Consider the following 20,816-nt stretch of genomic DNA (forward strand, 5'->3'; position numbering starts at 1 on the left):
AGTCAGTTTTCCAGTTTGTGACTTTCCATGAATTTTTCCATTTCATCTAAGTTACTTGATTTGTAGGCATACAGTTGCTCATAGTATTCCCTTATACAGTCATGTGCCACATAACAACATTTTGGTCAACCAAATGCATATTCAATGGTGCATATTCAATGGTGGTCCCGTAAGATTAGTACCATATAGCCTAGGTGTGCAGGAGGCTATAACATCTAGGTTTGTGTAAGTACACTCTATAATGTTCATAAACACCAAAATGGCCTAAGACACATCTTTTAGAATGTATCCCCCTTGTTAAGCGATGCATGACCGTAGTCATTTTTATTTCTGTAATGAAGTAACAATATCCCTCCTGCCTCCTCCTTTAAAAAACTGCTACACATCTCAGGCAGCACTACCACCTCCACATTTGCTGGTGCTCCTGCAGATCTTCCCAAGATGACTGTAGTCCCAGGGTATAGTGATTGGTGGAGAAATGTACAAAAGTGAATTTTGCCTCATTATAATGCTAAGATCACTGCCCCAAGAGGAGCTTAAGCCAAGGTAGCATAACATGTGATGCATGTGAAGCATGTTTTATAAGCATGAGCAGGCTTGTACCCACCTCCACATGTGATGACAAAACATCCCTTTTGAATATTCATTCCCTACCCCAAATAAAGGCACTGCTTTCCCTTTGCTTGGGAAGCCACAGCTTTGTGAAATTACTCCCTGTGGTCTCCTTTATTTGCTGCATGCTGCAAATAAAATTTTACTTTGTGTGACAACTACTTCTGACAAAGATTTTGATTTCAACTCACCAACGAGCAGACCCACGTTGGTCCTGTTAACACCTCTACAAGTAATATTACTGAGAAAAATGATGCCATGAGTTTCAAAAGAATTGTGTACCATATCTGAGATGAAGTATATAAATGCTATAAAATATTATCTTAAAAATTAGTCACAAGCTTAAAGAGAGACATAGAGTATTTGGGGCTTCAAGGCTCTTCCTGTGGGAGGAGCTTCCACTTCACTGAGAGATCAACTTCCTCAACAAAGTCCTCCAGCTCCTGTTCCTTGGAGAGCTCCAAGAAAACCTGTAATGGGAGGCAAGAAATAAAGAGAAAGGATGTCACACTGCTTCCTATAGCTCCAAGTGAGTGCAAAGCATATGCACAAAGCATTTATCTTCCAAGGGTGATATAAAATCACTAAAACTGACCCACCTGCTCCAGGGTGGACTGTGAGAGGCTGTACTCCTCCAGGTTAAAGCTCTGTTTAACTGTGTAAGGGTAAATATGTATTAGGAGTTCATACATTTTTTCATTCAGAGAGTTTTAACAAGTCATATACAAAAAGTACATCCAAATAGATCTTAAATATAAAATATAAGGTAGTAAATATTCTTGGACTAAATATGAGAAAGCAATTTCACCATATAGTTCTGTACTATGGTGGAAATACTCTCCCACCCTCTTCAAGTTTGGGCAGAGGCACCACAAAACTGCAAAATAGTATAAGAGGTTCCAGACCACCCACGCAGAATAAGCTAAGAAATGGTTCCCTCGGTGCTGGACAACCACCATGTGCCTCTCTATATCTGCCCCCATTTTTCTCCATCCTGCTCTTTGCTCCAGAGGCTGACTTAAGAAGCTCCTCCTGGTGGGTTCCACCAGTGGAAAGCCCAGGGGGAGGGACAGAGGACAGGGAAGATGAAGGCCTTTTTTCGTTCACTTCCTCCCTGATACGAAGTGTGTCCCTTGATTCAAGGTCACTACTTCTCTCAAGGTGGCAAATTCTACATGACTCTACTTCCAGGTTCCAATCACTGCTTCTTCTCTTAGTCCCTTTGGACCTAAGAATGGTAACATGTCTTCTGTTTCTAGCCTCAGGTAACTGCACTGTTCCTTGCACCTTTGTGAAGAGTCATTTTATAAACCAAAATTCCTTGAATTATCCTATTTTCGGTTTACCATCTGTCGCCAATATGGACTGTGACTGAGACCCCAAAGGTGCAGATACATAAGAGGAGGAAAATAATGAATGGAAAGGTGAGACTGGAAAGCAAAGGTTTCTTTTGGACAGTTATCAGATTACTGCGGCATTTCCTTTCTCCTCTCCATGGACAGAGGACGTGGTGGCATTGGCCTGCAATTTGGGGACATGGGAATGAGTCCTTGACTCATGTCTAGAAACATATAAAGAAAAAAAATGCAGTAGATGGCTGATGGCCCTGCACTTTCAGGGTTGGAGAAGCAAAGAATCTGCATGTTTCTCATGGACTTCGAAGGGGGATGTGCCCCAAGAGGATCTCCTGGCAGGGTAAATGGACTCTGAGAAGGGGCCCAGGGGCTGCAAGGTATTCACAAGAGGCCAAGAGGAGGAGGCATCACCCCCCACATGGTGGAAGATGTAACCAGAGGCTACAGATGGGATGGGAGAGGGAGTCTTCAAGGAATTCACAAAAGCACTCCATGAAAGGAAGACCAGCAACTGTCCATCTCTACAGGCCCTGATGCCACAGTACAGCTCTATGATGGAATCAAGCTCTGTTGCCATTTTATCTCTTCTCCCCTCCCCTTCCACTCCACCCTGGAGAGGCCCAAAACATCAGCTTTTGAGTAGAGGAGGGAATAGGATAAGAAGAGAGATAAAACTGACCATCCTACCTTCCTAGCTTCAAGTTTTTCAAATCTGAAGTAAATCTGACCTGGAGGGGATATGTGAGGCTTGAGTTTTGCTGGGCTTTGCATTACCCAAAAGTGATCTGATGGTATAGAAGAATGAGTGTACGTAGCAAGACAAAGTAATAGTCATGGGGCCCTGCACTTTGCTTCTACTGTGACTGGGCCTAGCTCATTCAATAAATGTATCCCAGCTGAGAATGTAACTGTGTCTACTTAAGGTTTGGAGAAAAAAATGCAGCCTACATTTCAATATTTTGTGCTTCGTGTAATCTTCACATAACGGGGCAAGAAACTATGATAAAAAGTTATTTTTTTCCTCCTAAATGAAAACTTCAGTTTTAATGAATTAAGCACAGCAGAAGGAATTTGAGGTGGGAGGGAACATTTTTGAAAGCAGAAATATTTGAAGGCTTTTAAGAAAAGCCTACACAGTATTCCAGGGAGGTAGCCTTCCTGGAACATCTTTCCCTCTGCTCCTACTTAGTTATAAAAGCCTTCGTGTTGATCACAGCCATTGCAGGAATCCTTTCCACTGGAATGATGCAAAATTGGTCACTAAGCCAAAATGGTCAGTGTGGGACATGGTCCCATAGACCACAGAGCGAAGGTGACCAGCAGAATGAGAAAGTAATAGTATGAGAAGAATAGAATGAGAAGCTAAAGCTTTTGTTTCTCATTGCCATAATAGAAAAGAAAACTTATCTGGAGTGATCCTAACCTTGTCTCAATTACATTTCATACACTGGTCTGACAGGCAAAACAGTCCATGATAGATCAAGCGATTATGCAAAGATCAAAATTCAAGAGTCTAGAAAAGAGTTACGGCTTAGCCCACCTCAACAGAAAGGAACCTCCAAGCATCTAATGCTATCAAAGAGTACAGAGAGACAAAAACAAATGTATATCTTTCTGTTTGTATGAATTTGTGGATACTCCAGACCAAAAGCCAATGGTCTCTTCCTTCTAGAGCCTCATTCTATCAGGGAGGGGTTTCTCAACCTTGGCACTAATGACCTTTTGGTCTGATCATTCTTTATTCTGGGAGAGGGTGGACCTGTGCAATTTAGGATGTTTAGCATCCTCCCTGGCCTCGACCCACTGGCTAACGGTTGCACCCCACTCTCCACAACCCACCCCCATCATGACAACCAAAAAACATCTGCAGACATTGCCAAATCACCCCTGACTGAGAACCACTAGATTAAATGTCTTAATAATCTATTTATAGTATAATATCAATTCTTTGTCCATGTAGTTATTACAATGGTTTTGCGCAAGATTTGAATTTATCTGTTTCCCAGAGTCTTATCTCTACACAGTCACTCTTACCTAACTCCAATTTGAAGAAAGCCTGTGATAAAGGTTGCACATCCTCAACAGGCAACTTATAGACCATCAGGGAGGAGTACCTGCGAGGAAAAGAGAGTGAGGCTGAACTCCAGGTTTCCAGAGCATGACCACTGATGGATGCAAGTCTGAAAAGGAGCAACAATCTCGTCAATAATTCATTTAAGTGTATGCATCTGTATAGCATTGGAGATAGCTATGGTGGGAATGCTCTTTGATCAACAAGAAGTCAATTTACTAAAGCAGAGCCATTAGAAGGCTCTTAAGAAAAGGCTCCATTGGTGGATGGGAGACAAAGGGGAGGAAACTGACAGCACCTACAGCTCAGGAAGGGATGAAGCAAAATTACTTACCATCCCTCTTCCTTAGTGAGAAGAGAAGATTATTTAAGTAAAAGGAACTAGGTTCACCTCCTGGCTCCACTACTAGTTATTTGGCGTTATCTGACCTACCTGAGCCTCAAGTGCCTTTACTGAGAATGATAAATTCTCAGTAAATGATAAGAGACACTGTTCATTGAGCTGGGACTGATGCCTGGTACTGGGCACAGACAGGCTTTATGCAGATGATCTCATATAATGGAGACAGGTTTACCCTCTAGAATGGACCACTGAGATGACCTAGGTACACGCACACATTAGTGCCGGGCACATCTAGAGCCCCCGGAATGTAATTCCCTTTCAAGAATCAGCTTCCAGATCGGTACTTTGTTCTTTTATTTCCCTCCTAGGGTATTTCTCAGAATTGAGCCTTTCTCTAGTAATTAAAGTACTCACAATTACCACAGAGCTGAAACAAACAAAAAGAATGAGAAGCTAAAGCTTTTGTTTCTCATTGCCATAATAGAAAAACAAAACAAAGACCAAGATGAAACTAAACACCTGTGTTTACCTTTCCTGCCGAGCAGCCTGGGGGAAAAGCCTCAGAATTTCACTGTGGAGGGGCTCCACCTGTGTGGGGGTCTGCACCTTCATCTCCAGCAGGTAATCCTTGCCAAATTTGCTTTTCAGGTGTTGGATGGAACCAATACATCTGGAGGTGGGAGGAGAATGAAGTCAAGCAAGAAAAAGGAGAGATAGCAGCCAGCCACTCCAGCTCCTCACAGTGATAGCCATGTGCAGGGAAACGTCCTTTGTGCAGGGCACCAGGGGGGCCAAGGGCGGGCTTGGACGGGCACCCACCTCAGCCTTCCAGACACCATGATGGCCACCCGGTCACACACGGCCTCAGCCTCTGCCATGTAGTGAGTGGTCAGGAGAGCGCCCCTCTCCGTGTTTCTAAAGGTGGCCCGGATCGCCTGCCTAAGGTGGTTAAGGGAAATGTTAACTAGGGGGAATGCTCAAGATACAATGAAAAAAAATTTTAAAGAAATTTCGCTTGGCACATATAAAACAATTTAGTGAATTCAGATTAGACAAGAAAGGTTTTTGGAGAGACAACAGGCGTGGAAATAAACAAACTTTTGATTAGGGTGTCTAATTCAGAGCATGGCTTGGGCTGAATGTAGAGAATGATACTGGGTACAAGGTTGTTTAGAAACATGCTGAATTTCAAGAATATTTATGAGAAAGCAGTGGGAAAAAAGATAGAAAATGAGAATTTATTTAAAAGCATGATATAATGTACAAAATGACAGATTTCAAAATATTCCTAAAGTAACTACAGAATATATTGAAGACTGGGAATATTTTTTCCTCCATAAGTCTTGTGTATCAGGTGAAGTTGAAGAATTTAAAACTTAATAATAGACTGATTCGGTTCAGTATAAAAATGAGCCATGCACCCCAGAAGATCTAAGAGGAAAATGAAATTCTTAGAGTGCATATTAGGTTGTGAGAATTATCTTTTTCTCCTTAATAAAAACTGGTTGTGATAAAACATCAGATTTTTTTCCTTAATATCTCTTTTCTTGATAATGTGGATATCTTTGACTTTATAAGTAAACTATAATTTTGAAGGTTAGCTGTTACAAGACTAATAAATTCATTTAGGGTTGCTCATGACAGCTCCTCACCACATTTGCTGCTGTCCCTCAGGGTCCATCCCGGTGGACGGCTCGTCCAGAAGGACCACCGACGGGTTTCCCAGGATGCTCAGCGCGAAGCACAGCTGGAAGGAGAGGAACGGCGTGTCTGGCTGGGATCTGCGGGGTGCGCAGAGTGACACTGAGCCCCGCCCCTACCTTCCTCTTCATTCCCTCCGATAAGGCCTTCACCGGGAGCTTCAGCTGGTCCTGCAGCGTGAGTGCATCCACCAACCTGAAGGAAACAGTGAGTCAATCCGCATTACCCCTGCTCAATGGAGAATGAGCAAATCAGAACAAACACTACAGTGGAGAAATTTTTAAGAGTATTCAGAGTGATCATGAAAAGTGAAACCACCTAAGATACTTTATGAACCTTTCATGGTAGTCCAACTCATATTTTCAATGACTTCTTTCCATATTAAGAATAATCAATAAACTTTTGGTCTCCAGGCTTAAAGTGAGAACACAGCACTAAACTGGGTCCTAGATGACCACGTCTTCTCCCACAGGCATGGAGGCAACAGTTGGAATCTCCCTTCCTTAACCGCATGAACATCATTACTATCACATCCCCCCAGTAGAGACAGGTGTGGCTCCCCACATACTGTGTGATGGCGACGGTGGCATCCCCTTTCCTCAGTCCTTTCACAGCAGCGAACACCTCCAGATGTTCCTTCACTGTCAGGTTGGGCCACAGTGCGTTCTCCTGAGGACAGTACCCCAGGAACCCGACAGTGTCCCTTCCACTGCTGCTTTTCAAAGTCACCTATATAAAAAGTTCATTCTCACAATCACACCAAAATTGTGTGTGTTTATATGTGCACCTGAGTGTATATTTCAGTGATGTCCTCCTCTTACACACATGGCTGCCAAGAATACCAAAGCAAATAAGTAATCACTTAGGTCTGAGGAAAAGATGATAAAAACTCAATAAATCAAAAGACAATGTGGAACAGTGTTCCACATTGTTATGTCTCTCCATTATGGCTTAGACTTTATTACCAAGTCCATCTCTGTGGTTAAATTCAAGGTTGCTTATTTGGTTGTCTACTGTTTGACTTCATTCATTGACCCAAACATTCAAAGCATTAGATATTTGCTGAGGATCCTGACTCCCCAGTGTTAAAAGAGTTGTAATTATAGGATCTGTTTCACAAGTTTATTGTGAGGATTAAATAAGGCAATGGTTCTCAATTAGGGCAATCCTCCTCCCAGAGGACATTTCGTAATGTCTGGAGACATTTTTGGTTGTCACAGTTGGGATGCCAGTGGGTACCTAGTGAGTAGAGGCCAGGGATGCTGCTATATCTCCTACAATGCACAAGACAGTCCCTCACAATAAAAACGATCCAGTCCGAAATGTCACCAGTGCCGAGCTTGAGAAATCCTGAACTAAGGTAATAAACGAAAAGTTATAAGCACTAGTCTGGCACATAGGAACCAATGATAGCATTTATTATTATTATGAGCCAGATGCTGTGCTATATAATAATAACAACAGGCATTGTGTACCAATACTTACTATGTGCCAGAATATAAGCATTTTATGTTTTAGATTACTTCATCCTTAGAAAAACCCTATGTGACTTAGGTATTAGTTGTATCATCCTTGTTTTGCATATGAGAAAAGCGACATGTGCGTAGATTTAGGAACTTGCAGAAGGTCAGGGTAAACGTGAGAGTTGAAACCTGGATCTACCTTCAGAATCAAAGCCCTTGACCTTGATGCTATATGGTGTCTCTCCAATATAAAGTAGAGAACTAGTTAACCTGGCCTCATAGAACTTTTGATCTAGAGAGAGAAACAGAAAATGAACATGTAAACACATGAGTGAAAGAATTACAGCCCCTGCTTAATGCTTTCAAGGAAACAGATGAGCTAAAGAATAAAAGGGGGGTTCCGATTTAGCTACTAGTGTAGTCAGGGAAAGGCCTTTGGGGGAGGTAAATTTTAAGGTGATGAGAAGGAGATAACCAAGCACATGAAGAGTCAAGAAAGGATACTCTAGCCACAGGAAAACAAAACCAAAGATCCTGCAGTGGGAAGACGACCGAAGGCAATGTGAGCAAGGGATGTGGTGTGAGATGCGGTTGACAGCCCACATCTTGCAGGGCCTTTTGTGGCCACGGTAGAGATTTGGGATCAATTCTAGTGAGGGGTTGTAAGCAGGGTAGGGACATGATCTCGTTTGCATTTTTTAAGGACTGCCCTGGTTGCTGTGTGAGGCAAGAGTGGAAATGGAAAGACAATTTAGCAAACCTTGGTAGCTATCAACACCACTGAGGAACCTCTCTCGATGAACACTCCTGCTGACCTTAACCTTCTCTCAAATGTCAATAGCATCTCCCCTTCAAAGTAGTGGTCCTTTGGACCTCAGTCCATCATTTTACCCATCTTGGCCTAGACATATTGCCAAGTAGTATTCATATATGCTTCTAGTTTTTGCTTTGGAATTTAGGCAATTTTTAATTTTTTCTCTAACCTACGATCTCCATTTTCATAATAAATCCTGGATGTTTTACCCCTATCCCAGCATCACTGTTGTGCTTCAAGAACTTCAATGTATCTATAATGATACTCTCTGCTGCTCAATTTATCTACGGTTACTGGTCACCCTATTATATCAATTGGGCCAGGATATGTCTCAATAATTATAAGAGAATGTCTGTTGTATATACTCTTTGTAAAGACCTATGAACTTGTACTTGATAATGGACTTTTATTGTTCACAATCGCATAAAATATTTAATTACAGCATACTGGTAGAGAATAGTTACTAAAAACAGACATGTGCCACAAAAAGACATTTGGTTCAACCACGGACCACATATAAGACAGTGGTCCCAAAAGATTAGTACCATACAGCCTAGGTGTGTAGTAGGCTGTACCATCTAGGTTTGTGTGAGTACACTCTATGATGTTTGCACAAGGACAAAATCACCTAACGACACATTTCTCAAAATGTATCCCCGTCATTAAGTGACACATGACTGTATGAAGATTCATGTCTCTGCAACCACACAAGCAGGACTTGTCCTTCTTCTGACAGTGGTTTCTGATGTGATGCTGGATAAGGCAATTCAATTCAACAAGTTCTTGGGATACACAAGTCAACAAAACAAAGATCTCTGACCACGAGGAATAAATACTTCCTTTAATGTCTCTATTTTTCATTCAGTAAAAGGCATAGTATAGATAATATGTAGCCCTTTTCAGCACCTATTTTTGGAATTAAAGAGAGAAATTTTAAATTAATCCTCTTCATTCAATGCATAAACCACATTGATTGATAGGACAGGATCATCTAAGTATTTTTAAGGTTGTCATCAATATTCATTGTAAAATGTCTGTTCTAGGCAGCATTAATGACCACATTTCTGTGTGTTTTACTGACCTGCCCTGCGGTTGGCTTTGTGTCTCCAGTGATCATCTTAATAGTTGTACTTTTACCAGCTCCATTGTGTCCTAACAGCCCTATAACTTCACCTGAAAGAAATAGGTATGCTCAGAATTATAACTTCAAATAATTACAACAAAAATCAAAAGAAAACACTAGTTGAAGACTCACTCTGTGTCAAGTTCTATGTCAAACTCACTATATACATTATTTCACTTATTCTTCACACACCTACACACAAACCTGAGTGCTATCACTAGCATCATTTTATAGGTGAGGAAACTGAGGCACAAAGAAGATAAATAACTTGCCCAAGGTCGTGCAGCCAATAAGAGGTTGAGCTGGAATTTGAAACAAGTTTTGATTCCAAAGACTGTTACACTTAACCAACTCTCCACAAAATGTGCTATTTGTGAGAATGAAGAATGCACTATTATGCCCCAGTGAGTTCTCTCCTGGGTGGTATTCCATGCTGTGAAATTATTTTTATCATTCAGAAAGCTATACCATCCTCCTTAACAGCAAGACTGCCTCCCTTTTGGTGGCTGCTGTTGTTCTTTTTGTCTGTTTATTTTAACAGAACAAACGTAACCGTCTCCCTAAGCAAAGTACAAACGTTGTTATAATCGTAACTGAGGCTTTTAAGCAGGATGGATCAGCCTTAGCCTGCTGATGAGTTGGCTGCCTTTCATGTTTATCAGTACAGGGCCCCAGGCTTGGATAGCATTATTCCCTTCAAAGGACCGCATCTTCAGAGGTCAAGATCGCTCTGCTAACAGAACTACTCTTTCCAACCTTTTTTAACACAGAAAGAGGCGTTTCTGGTGGCCACTTTTTTCTTCCCCTTGGCAAAGCAGTTTTTCTTTTTGCCTGCATATTCCTTCCGTAGACAGTTGGCAATGATGACTGGTTTCTGTAAAGACAAGTAAATAACCACGGGGCTTTATTCTCACCTTGAAATAAGTGAGTGCTCTGTACTGCTTATGACCAAATCTTCCCCTATACCAAATCACGAATCAAACCAGTCCTTCCCCTAGAAACTGCCATTTTCAGGTGACCTCTCTCACTCTATATTCCTGCAGGGAAAGGACATGTGCACTGTATCATATGATTTGTATTTGCCCTTCCTCAGAAGATAGGAATAGAGACAGCCACCAAATCAACAGTACTGTTAAGACACATGCTCACACACACACACACATGCACACAAACAATTTATGCCTCAGACAAAAGCTCTCTGAATTGCTTGCAGTAAGCTTTACTCAGTTTCTAAAACTCATGAAGTCTTACTTAGGTTTTGTAATGTTTAGCTTTACTTACCAAAACTATGATTCTGAAACATACATTAACAGGGGTGTGTGCGTGTGTGCGTGTGCGCGTGTGTCTGTATTTCCTTTGTCCTCTTATCTTTGTGGGCATTACCTGTTTACTGAAGTGAAGCAATGAGCTGTATGTGTAAGGATGGAAGAACCTCAAAGTGTTTTTCAAAAATTAAGATTAGAAAGTTGCCCACTTTATCTGCCAGAGAAAATTATTTGACGAGGAGCGTTTTCAGTCTTTCTACCTCGTCAACGTCTGGGGCCGTCACAGCACTGGCTGTTCTCGTTCTTTCCATCTGAACATCTTCATCCTCTCCTTCGGGTTCTTCTGGATTTGGAAAAACATCACTGCTTCCTGGGGAAATTCTAAAATCAAAACAATGTGATAATAACAGGTTTCCAGTTGAAAAACTTGTAGCAAAAATAATGAATTTTCTCTATACTGTTATCAGTTATGTGAATAGATTAACTGTGAGCACAACATAATCCCCATTTTTCTCTACACCATCTGCCTTTCAAACAGCTTAGTTTTCATCAATGAGTCAAATGATGCTACTTTTAAAATCATCCTAGCTTTTTGCCTAAGTTTAACTCTCCTTGTCAGTCATGACTTCTTTTTTAAATAATAAAACAGTGCACACTCTCTGACAAAGGATTTTGGAGCAGACTTGCATGAGAAAGGAAACTAGAAACTGCAATTTTGACAGCTAATTTGGAATTCTGAATGCTTTCTGAGAACAATGGACCAGAACATTTGGAAGTAGAGATGTGTCCCAGAAAACCCAGGACATATAATCATCAGTAACTGAGCACTGTCATTCCTTGGGAATCTGTGTCAGAATCACTCTTTCCTGACTGATAGCAATCTAATTCTTCCCTTCCTCATCCCACCGCTGATTCCTGCTGATTCCTGTCTCCCCTCATGCCATACGCAATTCCTGCTGTCAGCTGATTTCCTAAAACATGGCCGTCACCTTCTCACTCTCCTGCTCCACCACCTCCATTAGACTTGATTCATATTGTGTGAGTTAAGCCAGGTTTTCAGAACACACCTGTCTTTGTTTCCCACTCTGTAATCTGCAAAACCTTTCCTACTCCAAGACCCTCTAATATCTAGCTTCAGTTTAATTTTCCATTATATTCCGACACAAGCCTTCAAGTTTGTTCCAGCTGCCTTTTCAAATCTACAGGAAGGTGGTATTTATTTCAACTTTTGTTCTTTTGCTCAGACTGTTCTTCCTTCCTGGATTGGCTATACTTATCTAATTGCTTACCTATACTTACCTATTATTTTAAAGATTCTACCTCTGGTATACAACTTTCTTCTAATATGTCGGTGAAATTGTGGTCTGCCTTAATTTTTCAGGGTCTGGTGTGTGCTACTGTGGCTTCTCTCACTAGATTATAAGTTCATTAAAGTACCATGAATTATAATTTTGTATACTACACAGTCCCTTAAAAACAATCTTGTACAGTACTTTTTACTTAATTGAGGCATATTAAAATATCTTTACACAATGAATATTAAAATAAAACATGAAATTCTATTTGAATTTTATCAACCTGAACACAGGATCCTTTCTCATTGGTTTCTTCCTAAAGTTCATTTCCAGACATCGTAGAACAAAAATGAAAATAAAAAAATGAAGGTAAGGCTAGGGGAAAAAAAAGACAATCAAAATGAGCATCACCATAAAAACAACAATTTCAGTATTAGAATTGATTTAAGGAGTTTGATCATAGATAAAGGTAGATTTGGTAGCATTTCCACAAGATTGAGAGACAATCTATTTAACAATATTCTATGAAACTCTCAGAGTCAGCTTCACTGCTCTTCAGAGAAACCGTGACAGAAATAGTAGTGGTAAGTTGATGCTAGTGCTTTTCATGTTGTTTAGAGTTTGGGCTTCACACTCAGTGTCAGATGATCATGATAAAGATAGTGGTCCAGGTTTTAAAGCCTCTGTGTGTCTTTGTGTTGCTTCAGATGCCTAAAATGCCGAATTTTTACATGCCAAAATTAAATTTTGAGTTTAATGCAAAGCATACAAATGTGTCCCCTCGTGCAAGAACGTTTAAATGGAAATGTCTTCTTACTATTAGCAATGCCAGAAATACAATTTGCTGTTCTGAAGCTCCTAAATAATCCATAGAGTCGGGAGAAATCTGTAAAATGAGGAAAAAGTGCATTTAGATGAACCATCATCTATTCGTGAGTCTCATCTCACAAAAGACAAATTCATGTCTGTTAAAGGACCTTGCCAGCATTCGATGCGATTCTCTTTGATGCATCAGATCAAAGCCAGTTTCTGACTGTGCAGTGTGTCTTCCTTGCTTCCAAGTTCACTCAGTGACTGTTAACCTGTGCTTGGTCACAGGCTCAGATGCTCTTATATGTAACACTGTGGCTTAGCAGGATTTGCCTGCGAGGGGAATCCTGGGTGGTGCTGGCAGGACCCACCGAAGCCACGGGCAAGATTTGTCTTAAGACAACCCTCTCCCCTAACTTTACCTGCCTTTCTCTCTGCATCTGTGCTCCTTCCCTCTCTTCTTCCCCAAGAGTCCTGGGACCATTACCTTGCTGTCCCTTGCTGCATCCACTCTTGAGAATAATCATGACAATCCCTCATGCTGAAAACAAAGCTCTCCACCTGGAGTTTCCCATGCATACACATAAGTGCACGGTTTTCATTAGATTTACAATACGTTCCGAAACATCCTCCAACTCTTTAGTGAATAAAGAGTAAAGGGCCAAGTTTGTTTCTTGAACTGTATTTTCCAAGGCTTTTTTTCTGAGCAACTTTAAGCTGATGCAGTAAATCTCTAACTATCATAGCCATCCACCATCTAAACGAGATGATTTTGTTTTTCACATTGGATGATTTGCCAGGACCTGACATCATTGCAAATGATATTGTTCTCCTAAGAGCTTCTGCCACCTGCTTCCAATAACTGTACCGCATCCAAGATCACCTTCAGGCCCCTGAGCTTTGTCCTTTCTGCCACCACATCTTATTTTTTCAGCTTCCTTCTCTAGTATGATTATTCCATAATTTGGAGTTTGTGAACCTCCCATCCACCAACCCCACCACCTTTTCACTGTCCGTAAGCCTCATTTCCTTCATTTCTTCATCCCCTAGCTTAGAATCCATGGTCCGTTGTTATAATCCCTCCTTATACAGAACCCCTGCTCCCTTATCATTTTCTTTGTCAGACTCGTCTTGCAAAACACTAAACCCTGAGTGAACCCAACTCTCCACCTGCCCTGAACTGCCTCTGAGAAGCTAATTAGGGTAATAAAACTTTCGACTTTGCTGACTTCACTTGTAAGTAGGTGAGGGGTCCTTTAGCACTGCCTGTCAATTCCACTGACCTACTCTCTGAAATAATTGTTCACATCTTTTCCTCTATCCTCCAAATCCCAACACCCCTCTCCACCTTACTTTCAGTTGATAACGTCACCTCTTTCCCTAAAACAGTAGAATCAGTCAGAAAAGAATCATGGCATCTTTCTACCATCGAAACTACTAAACCATCTGCCTCTGTATTCATATACTCTGGCTACGATCTTGATAAATAGACAGAATGTTCCTGCTTTTAAGGAAGGCAACCTCTCTGCTTGTGCCCTCTATGTCATTTTTTCTCAGCTATTCAAGGACTTGGCTTCTTAGGTATTCCATACGTCTCTTTTCATCAGAAATTTCTCTCGTATCAGCCTAGTATTGCCCTTCTTAAACAAAAACCTATTCTCCTCATTCATTTACTCTTCCATTTCTCTGGTAACGTTTTTAGCAAAATTTCTAGAAATTTGTGTTGCTAGCCACTGCACTACATCCTCACCTCGCATTCTCTACTAAGCTGACTCTTACTGTGCTTTTGTCTTCATCCTTTCATTGAAATCTGTCTTGCTGATATCACCAATGACTTCCATGTAGTCAAATCCAATGGTCTCTTCTCAGTTGTCATCTTTCTAGACCTCTCATTTGATGGGTGAATCACTCTCTCCATTTTGAAACATTCTTTACTGCGGTCTGGCCCACATCCTCATATACTGATACTTTAAGTGTTTGAGGAGAGTTTCTGAGAAGAGATCCTGGCACACAACAGTCCCCTGTTTTTTCTCCTACCTCACAGGCTCCTTGTCAAGCTGATTTGCTGACTCCTCCTCTTCTCAGTCTTTAAATTTTGGAATTCAAGGCCAAATCCTTGGCCCTCTTTTCATTCTATCTGTACTTATTGTGTAGGTTATATTGTCTAGTCCTGTGGCTTTAAATATCATTTATATGCTGATGAATCACAGGAATTTAACTTTAGTCCCAAACTCCACATAAGCCCACACACTGAATTTCAGAATCACATATCCAACTGGCTACTTGACATTTCCCATTGCATGTCTATTAGGAAACTTAAACCTAACATGTCCAAAATTAACAGAAAAAGGGCATCTCGTCAGCCTCCCAGCAAGGTCATTTATTCCCAGGAGTGATGCTTATCGTGAGAACTGTAAAATTCTAGTACTGTGGAGTTGCCTTTGACCTTCATAATGCAAGGCAGGGCTTCCTATCGAATGAGAACATGACTCTTGCCTGTGGTAAGAGAATTGGCTTTCCAAAGACAGAGACTTTAACCTTGGTGCAGCTAAGGACTCTACCTACATCTTTACAATACTTAAGGCTTTCTCCACCTGCCACACATCTCATGACCCTAGGACAGGAGTGAATTTACTTACCTCAGAAAAAATGAATAGAGCGCCAATCATTGTGAAGGGTGGTATTAATATGGTGCAGAGAAATAGCCCTAGAAATCCGTATTCATTTAGATCAGTAGCAACTATCGAGAAGACGGTGATCTAAAACAAAAGCACACCACAGTTTCACTAGTGTCACAATCCGAATTTTAGGATGTTTTCCAAGAGGGTGGCAATTCATCTCATAAATGCTCTCACTTTCAACTTCTGTCTCACCCCACTGCAAGAGAGTACTGCTGTCATGTTTTGTCCTTTGCAACACTGTGTCACAATTCTGTATTGGATTGACTATGAAATTTTTAAGGCACAACAGGGCTTCTCAAACTCAGTGTGCATACAAATCAGCTAGAGTTCTTGCTAAAATTCAGATTCTGACAAAGGGGCCATTTATTACACATTATTCTGCATTTTTCTCTTTTTCATTTCACAATAGGCCATAGACATCTTTTTAGGTTTAGGCATACCAGCTGTTCATTTTCATAGCTGTATGGTATTTCTTTGAGTGGATATGCAAGAATTCAACAATTTTGCCTTCATAAAATGTGTTGTTTCAATTTCTCTGCTCCTAAAAATGATGCTCTACATAAATCCTTATATATTGACACTTTTATTCTTTAAAGAGAGATTCTGAGAACTGTAATTGCAGGTTAAAATTTATGTGCATTGAAATTTTCAACAGTTACTAACAGATTATTTTTCAAAATGATTATGACAGTCTATTCTCCTACAAACCAGGAATTAGAGTGCACATTATGCCACCTCACTGACACAGGATGCTAATTAATTATTGAGGGTGTCCTTGTTTTACTCCTGGTATTAGGTGATTAACTGTATAGTTTTACCATGTACTAAGATATTCGCCATTGGTTTTGGTAATTTGTCCTTCTTGTGTTTATATTTTCTTTTCACTGGGTGTTTTTTTAGAAATTGTATAGTGTTTTCTTAGCTCATGCCGTTTTCCTCCTTTAGTGTGATAGCTGCTAATACTGAACCATCATTGCATTCTGGAATAAATCATACTTGATTATTTTTTATTATTATTCTTTTAATTTACTTCTAGGTTTGCTGTTACATCGTTTTATTTAGAGAGCTGTCCTTGACTTTTCCAAGTGAATTTATCAATGATTTTCTTTTTTACTCTGTCTTCCTCAGGATTTTTTATTAAAGTTAAGCTTGCTTTGTAAAAGAACTATTAAACTTTGTGGATTTTGCTATATAAATGTCATAACCATGATTCCCAAAGTTATGTAATCTTCATGCGTTTTTAACAGAATTCAGTGGTCCCTACCAGTGCTTTGCAGCAATTTTTATTTTCTTGAATTCTTTATTTTGACTTATTTCTTGGTTGGATTAATTTCATCCTTAATCAGCTCATCTTTTTTTTTCCAGCTTTATTGAGATATAATTGACATATAACATTGTGTAAGTTTACGGTGTACACATGATGATTTGATACATGCATATATTGTGAAATGATTACCAAAATAAAGTTAGTTAATAACACATCCTTTGCCTCACATAATTACCATTTTTGTTGTTGTTATAGTGAGAATATTTAAGAGCTACTCTCTTAGCAACTTCAAGTATATAAAACAGTGTTGTTAACTATAGTCATCATGATGTATATTAGACTCCCCAGAACTTATTTATCTAATAAGTGGAAATTCGTACCCTGTGGCCAACATCTCCACATTTCTCCCACCCCCCAGCCCCTGATAACCAGCATTCTACTTTCTCTTTCTATGAGTTCAGCTTTTTTAGATTCCACATACAAGTGAAATCTTACAGTATTTGTCTTTTTCTGTTTAACTTATTTCACTTAGCCTTATTCCCTCAAGGAGAATCCATGAAGGAAAATCCAATCTTCACAAATGGCAGGATTTCCTCTTTTTAAGGCTGAATAATATTCCATTGTATATATACACCACATCTTCTTTATATATTCATTGTCAATGGACAATTAGGTTGTTTCCATGTCTTGGCTATTGTGAATAATGCTGCAACGAACATGGGGTGCAGATATTTCTATGAGATAGTGATTTCATTTCCTTCAGATAAATACTCAGAGATGGGGTTGCCGAATCCTAAGGTAGTTCTATTTCTAAATTTTTGAGGAACCTCCATACTGTTTTCCATGGTGACTTACCAATTTACATTCCCACCAACAGTGTATAAGGTTTCCCTTTTCTCCACATCCTTGCCAGCATTTGTTATCTCTTGTCTTTTTGAAGACACCCATTCTAACAGTGTGAGGTGATACCTCATTGTGGTTTCAGTTTGCATTTCCCTGATGATTAGTGATGTTAATGCACTTTTTCATGTACCTGTTGGCCATTTGGGTGTCTTCTTTGGAATAAATGCCTATTCAGGTCCTTTATCCATTTCTTAATTGGATTGTTTCCTTTTTTTTTGCTATTGAGTTGTGTGAGTTCTCTATAGTCTTTGGATATTAGGATGGTTTCTTTGGCTGTACAGAAGCTTTTTACGTTGTCCCCCTTGTTGGTTTTGCTTTTGTTGCTCGTGCTTTTGGTGTCATATCCAAAAAATTATTGCCAAGACAAATATCAGGAAGCTTTGTTTCCTATGTTTTCTTCAAGGAGTTTTTTGGTTTCAGGTCTTACATATGTGCACCAAAAGACAGACAAGAAAACTCATGGCAGCATTATTCATAACAGTCCAAAACAGGAACCCAATTTAATGTCTGTCAACAATAGAACAGACAAATAATAGCACATTCATCAATAGAATACGACAGAAATGGAAAGGAATGAAATACTCTGTAGTAATTAGATACAACATCAGGGATGACTGAAAACATACTGCTGACTAAGAGCAGATAGCGAATAATACCTTCTACATGATTCCCTGTTTATTCAGTTTAGAAACTGGCTAGACTAGTCTATGGTGTACTTTTCTGTATGTCAGTTATACTTTTTAACAAAAATTTATTTTAAAAGATCATTTTGGTTTTTATGTGGAAATAGTTTATAGGAGCCAGGACTAGAAAGAAGGAGACAAGTTACAGACCTGCTGGAATATTCCAGTTGAGAGATGATGGAAGCTTAGACAATGGCTATGGCAGTGAAGTTGGGACATACCAAACAGTCTTGGGAAATGTTAAGAGTCTAAAGGGCATGCAGGGCCGGCCCCGTGGCTTGGTGGTTGAGTGAGCGCGCTCCACTGCTGGCGACCCGGGTTCGGATCCCGGGCTCGCACCGACGCGCTGCTTCTCTGGCCATGCTGAGGCCGCGTCCCACATACAGCAACTAGAAGGATGTGCAGCTATGACACACAACTATCTACTGGGGCTTTGCAGGGAAAAAATAAATAAATAAAATCTTTAAAGGGCATGCAAATGGATTGAATGTGAAGAGAAACAAAGAAAGAGGAATTAAAGATAATTCTAGATCTTTGGTATGAGCGATTAGCTGGGTAGATTGTGCTGCAATAATGTGATGTATTAAGATACAAAGAATAGATTGCAGAAAGGATTATATTTCAGATATGTGATCATTGAGGTGCTTTTTAAATATTCAAGTGAAATTGCAAGTGAACTGGTAGAGGCAGTAGTCTCTAGCTCAGGGGAGAGGTTAGACCTGGAGACATATTTGGGTTCATAGTTTATGAATGGTAGATATCCACACATACAGTACTTTATATATGTTTATTATTATCTTAGAGTAATTAGAATTTCCAAGAGAGCAATATTAATTTTCCATTCTGCTTAGAACAAAGATTAAAATATGTCCTTAAAATTATCTTTAAAATGGTTTAAAAATAATATGCACTGTCTGCATACTTACAATTAAGAAGAAAAATGACCAAATGCCACTGTTTTTTCTCCCATTGCGAAAAATGAATGAAATCACATATGTCAAGAAAACAAGAGATGAAACATATCCAATACTACACAGGATCTGAAAATAAAAATATTAAAGTTGGATAAGGTAAATGTTATCTAGGAAAGTATTCATACTTAAACCACAACTTTCTAAACTAAGCTATAGCAAAGGTAATGTGAGGTTCTTTGGCTTAAGGTTAATAACGTTACTGCATTCATGAAAAATAGTCTAATAAAACCATCTCATAATTTTTGTCACTTACCTGAACTAACAGGTTTTGAATTATAAATATAATCTCATCTGGGCTAAAAATGTAATCCGTTATTTGCATTAGAAGGAGGATCAAGAAGTTCAGAGGAATATCTACCAGCGCCTGCCCAAACCAGTAAGCAGAAGGATGGAGCCCTGAAATCCGCAGCTGGGAGTGAGTTTTTTTCTGGTAAAGAAATAGAAGAATCATCAAAGGTTCTAAATAGTTGTGACTTGAGAAATTGCAAATATGTGGTCACAAAAGCATTCATTTTCTCTATGTCCCTTTTATATATTATGCTGATTTAGTAAATGACATCGTCACTTGCCTGCCACACTCTCACTTCAGGGGCGTTAATAACACTGCAAACCACACGGCGACTTCATTGTCTAAAGGGAAAATGCACTAACGTGACCAGCTCACTTTCCATCACAGAATGACTGGGGGTTGCCTCAATGAGAAGATACCTGTTCTTTTCTTTCCAAAGCTACTCTTCCCTTTGACACTATAAAGACTTGCAAATTGTACAAAGATTCAAGAGATGTAGGTTTACAGTTTCTTGTAAGATTCTTAAATTTTATGCTGAACGTAAACAGTGCATTTATAATTGGCATCTTATTTTGGGTCTAAGAAACGATCATCTAACGAGTCAATTACATTAAAAATTCTTTAGGGTGGCATAAGAAGACTTCCGTTAAAATGTGATACATCGTCTTGAACTAAACCATATATTTCATGATTATATGTTAAAACTAGTATGTGGATTTTGACATTGTGACTCATTATAAGCCCTGTTGTTGCACTGGTTGTCTTAACACAAGGTCTTAAACTATAACTTGGACTTTTCTAAAAGTAAAGCACAAAAGCAATTAAAATTTTCAATCTAAAATAAAGAGATTCAGGGCCGGCCTGGTGGCATAGTGGTTAATTTCGCGTGCTCTGCTCCTGGCGACCTGGGGTTCACAGGTTGGGATCCCGGGCACGGACCTACACACCACTCATCAAGCCATGCTGTGGCAGGCGTCCTACATATAAAGTAGAGGAAGATGGGCACAGATGTTAGCCCAGGGCCAATCTTCCTCGGCACAAAAGAGGAGGATTGGCAACAGGTGTTAGCTCACGGCTAATCTTCCTCACAAAAAAATAAATAAAATAAAATAAAGAGATTCATTAGGGGAAAAGTTGGAATGCAGATAAATATTCTGGAAAGGAGAG

General features: G+C 39.8%; 1 protein-coding gene across 1 annotated transcript in view; it reads right to left on the minus strand.

The window, feature by feature from the left end:
• Positions 1 to 707: 707 nt before the first annotated feature.
• Positions 708 to 20,816, minus strand: part of ABCA9 (ATP binding cassette subfamily A member 9) — a 57,124-nt gene continuing 37,015 nt past the window's right edge. The window contains exons 23-38 of the mRNA XM_004432697.3: positions 19,614 to 19,787; positions 19,313 to 19,426; positions 15,492 to 15,611; positions 12,860 to 12,928; positions 12,326 to 12,417; positions 11,008 to 11,128; positions 10,239 to 10,356; positions 9,441 to 9,532; positions 6,651 to 6,811; positions 6,202 to 6,277; positions 6,034 to 6,128; positions 5,201 to 5,320; positions 4,911 to 5,051; positions 4,002 to 4,081; positions 1,212 to 1,267; positions 708 to 1,082 (exon numbers count right to left, since the gene is read on the minus strand). Coding sequence (XP_004432754.2) covers positions 984 to 1,082; positions 1,212 to 1,267; positions 4,002 to 4,081; positions 4,911 to 5,051; positions 5,201 to 5,320; positions 6,034 to 6,128; positions 6,202 to 6,277; positions 6,651 to 6,811; positions 9,441 to 9,532; positions 10,239 to 10,356; positions 11,008 to 11,128; positions 12,326 to 12,417; positions 12,860 to 12,928; positions 15,492 to 15,611; positions 19,313 to 19,426; positions 19,614 to 19,787 — 1,728 coding nt within the window. The 3' untranslated portion in view covers positions 708 to 983. The remainder of the gene's footprint in view (positions 1,083 to 1,211; positions 1,268 to 4,001; positions 4,082 to 4,910; positions 5,052 to 5,200; positions 5,321 to 6,033; positions 6,129 to 6,201; positions 6,278 to 6,650; positions 6,812 to 9,440; positions 9,533 to 10,238; positions 10,357 to 11,007; positions 11,129 to 12,325; positions 12,418 to 12,859; positions 12,929 to 15,491; positions 15,612 to 19,312; positions 19,427 to 19,613; positions 19,788 to 20,816) is intronic.

The sequence above is a fragment of the Ceratotherium simum genome, chromosome 16 (genome assembly GCF_057802395.1).
Source record: "Ceratotherium simum simum isolate JZ-2026a chromosome 16, ASM5780239v1, whole genome shotgun sequence".
Lineage (NCBI taxonomy): Eukaryota > Metazoa > Chordata > Mammalia > Perissodactyla > Rhinocerotidae > Ceratotherium > Ceratotherium simum.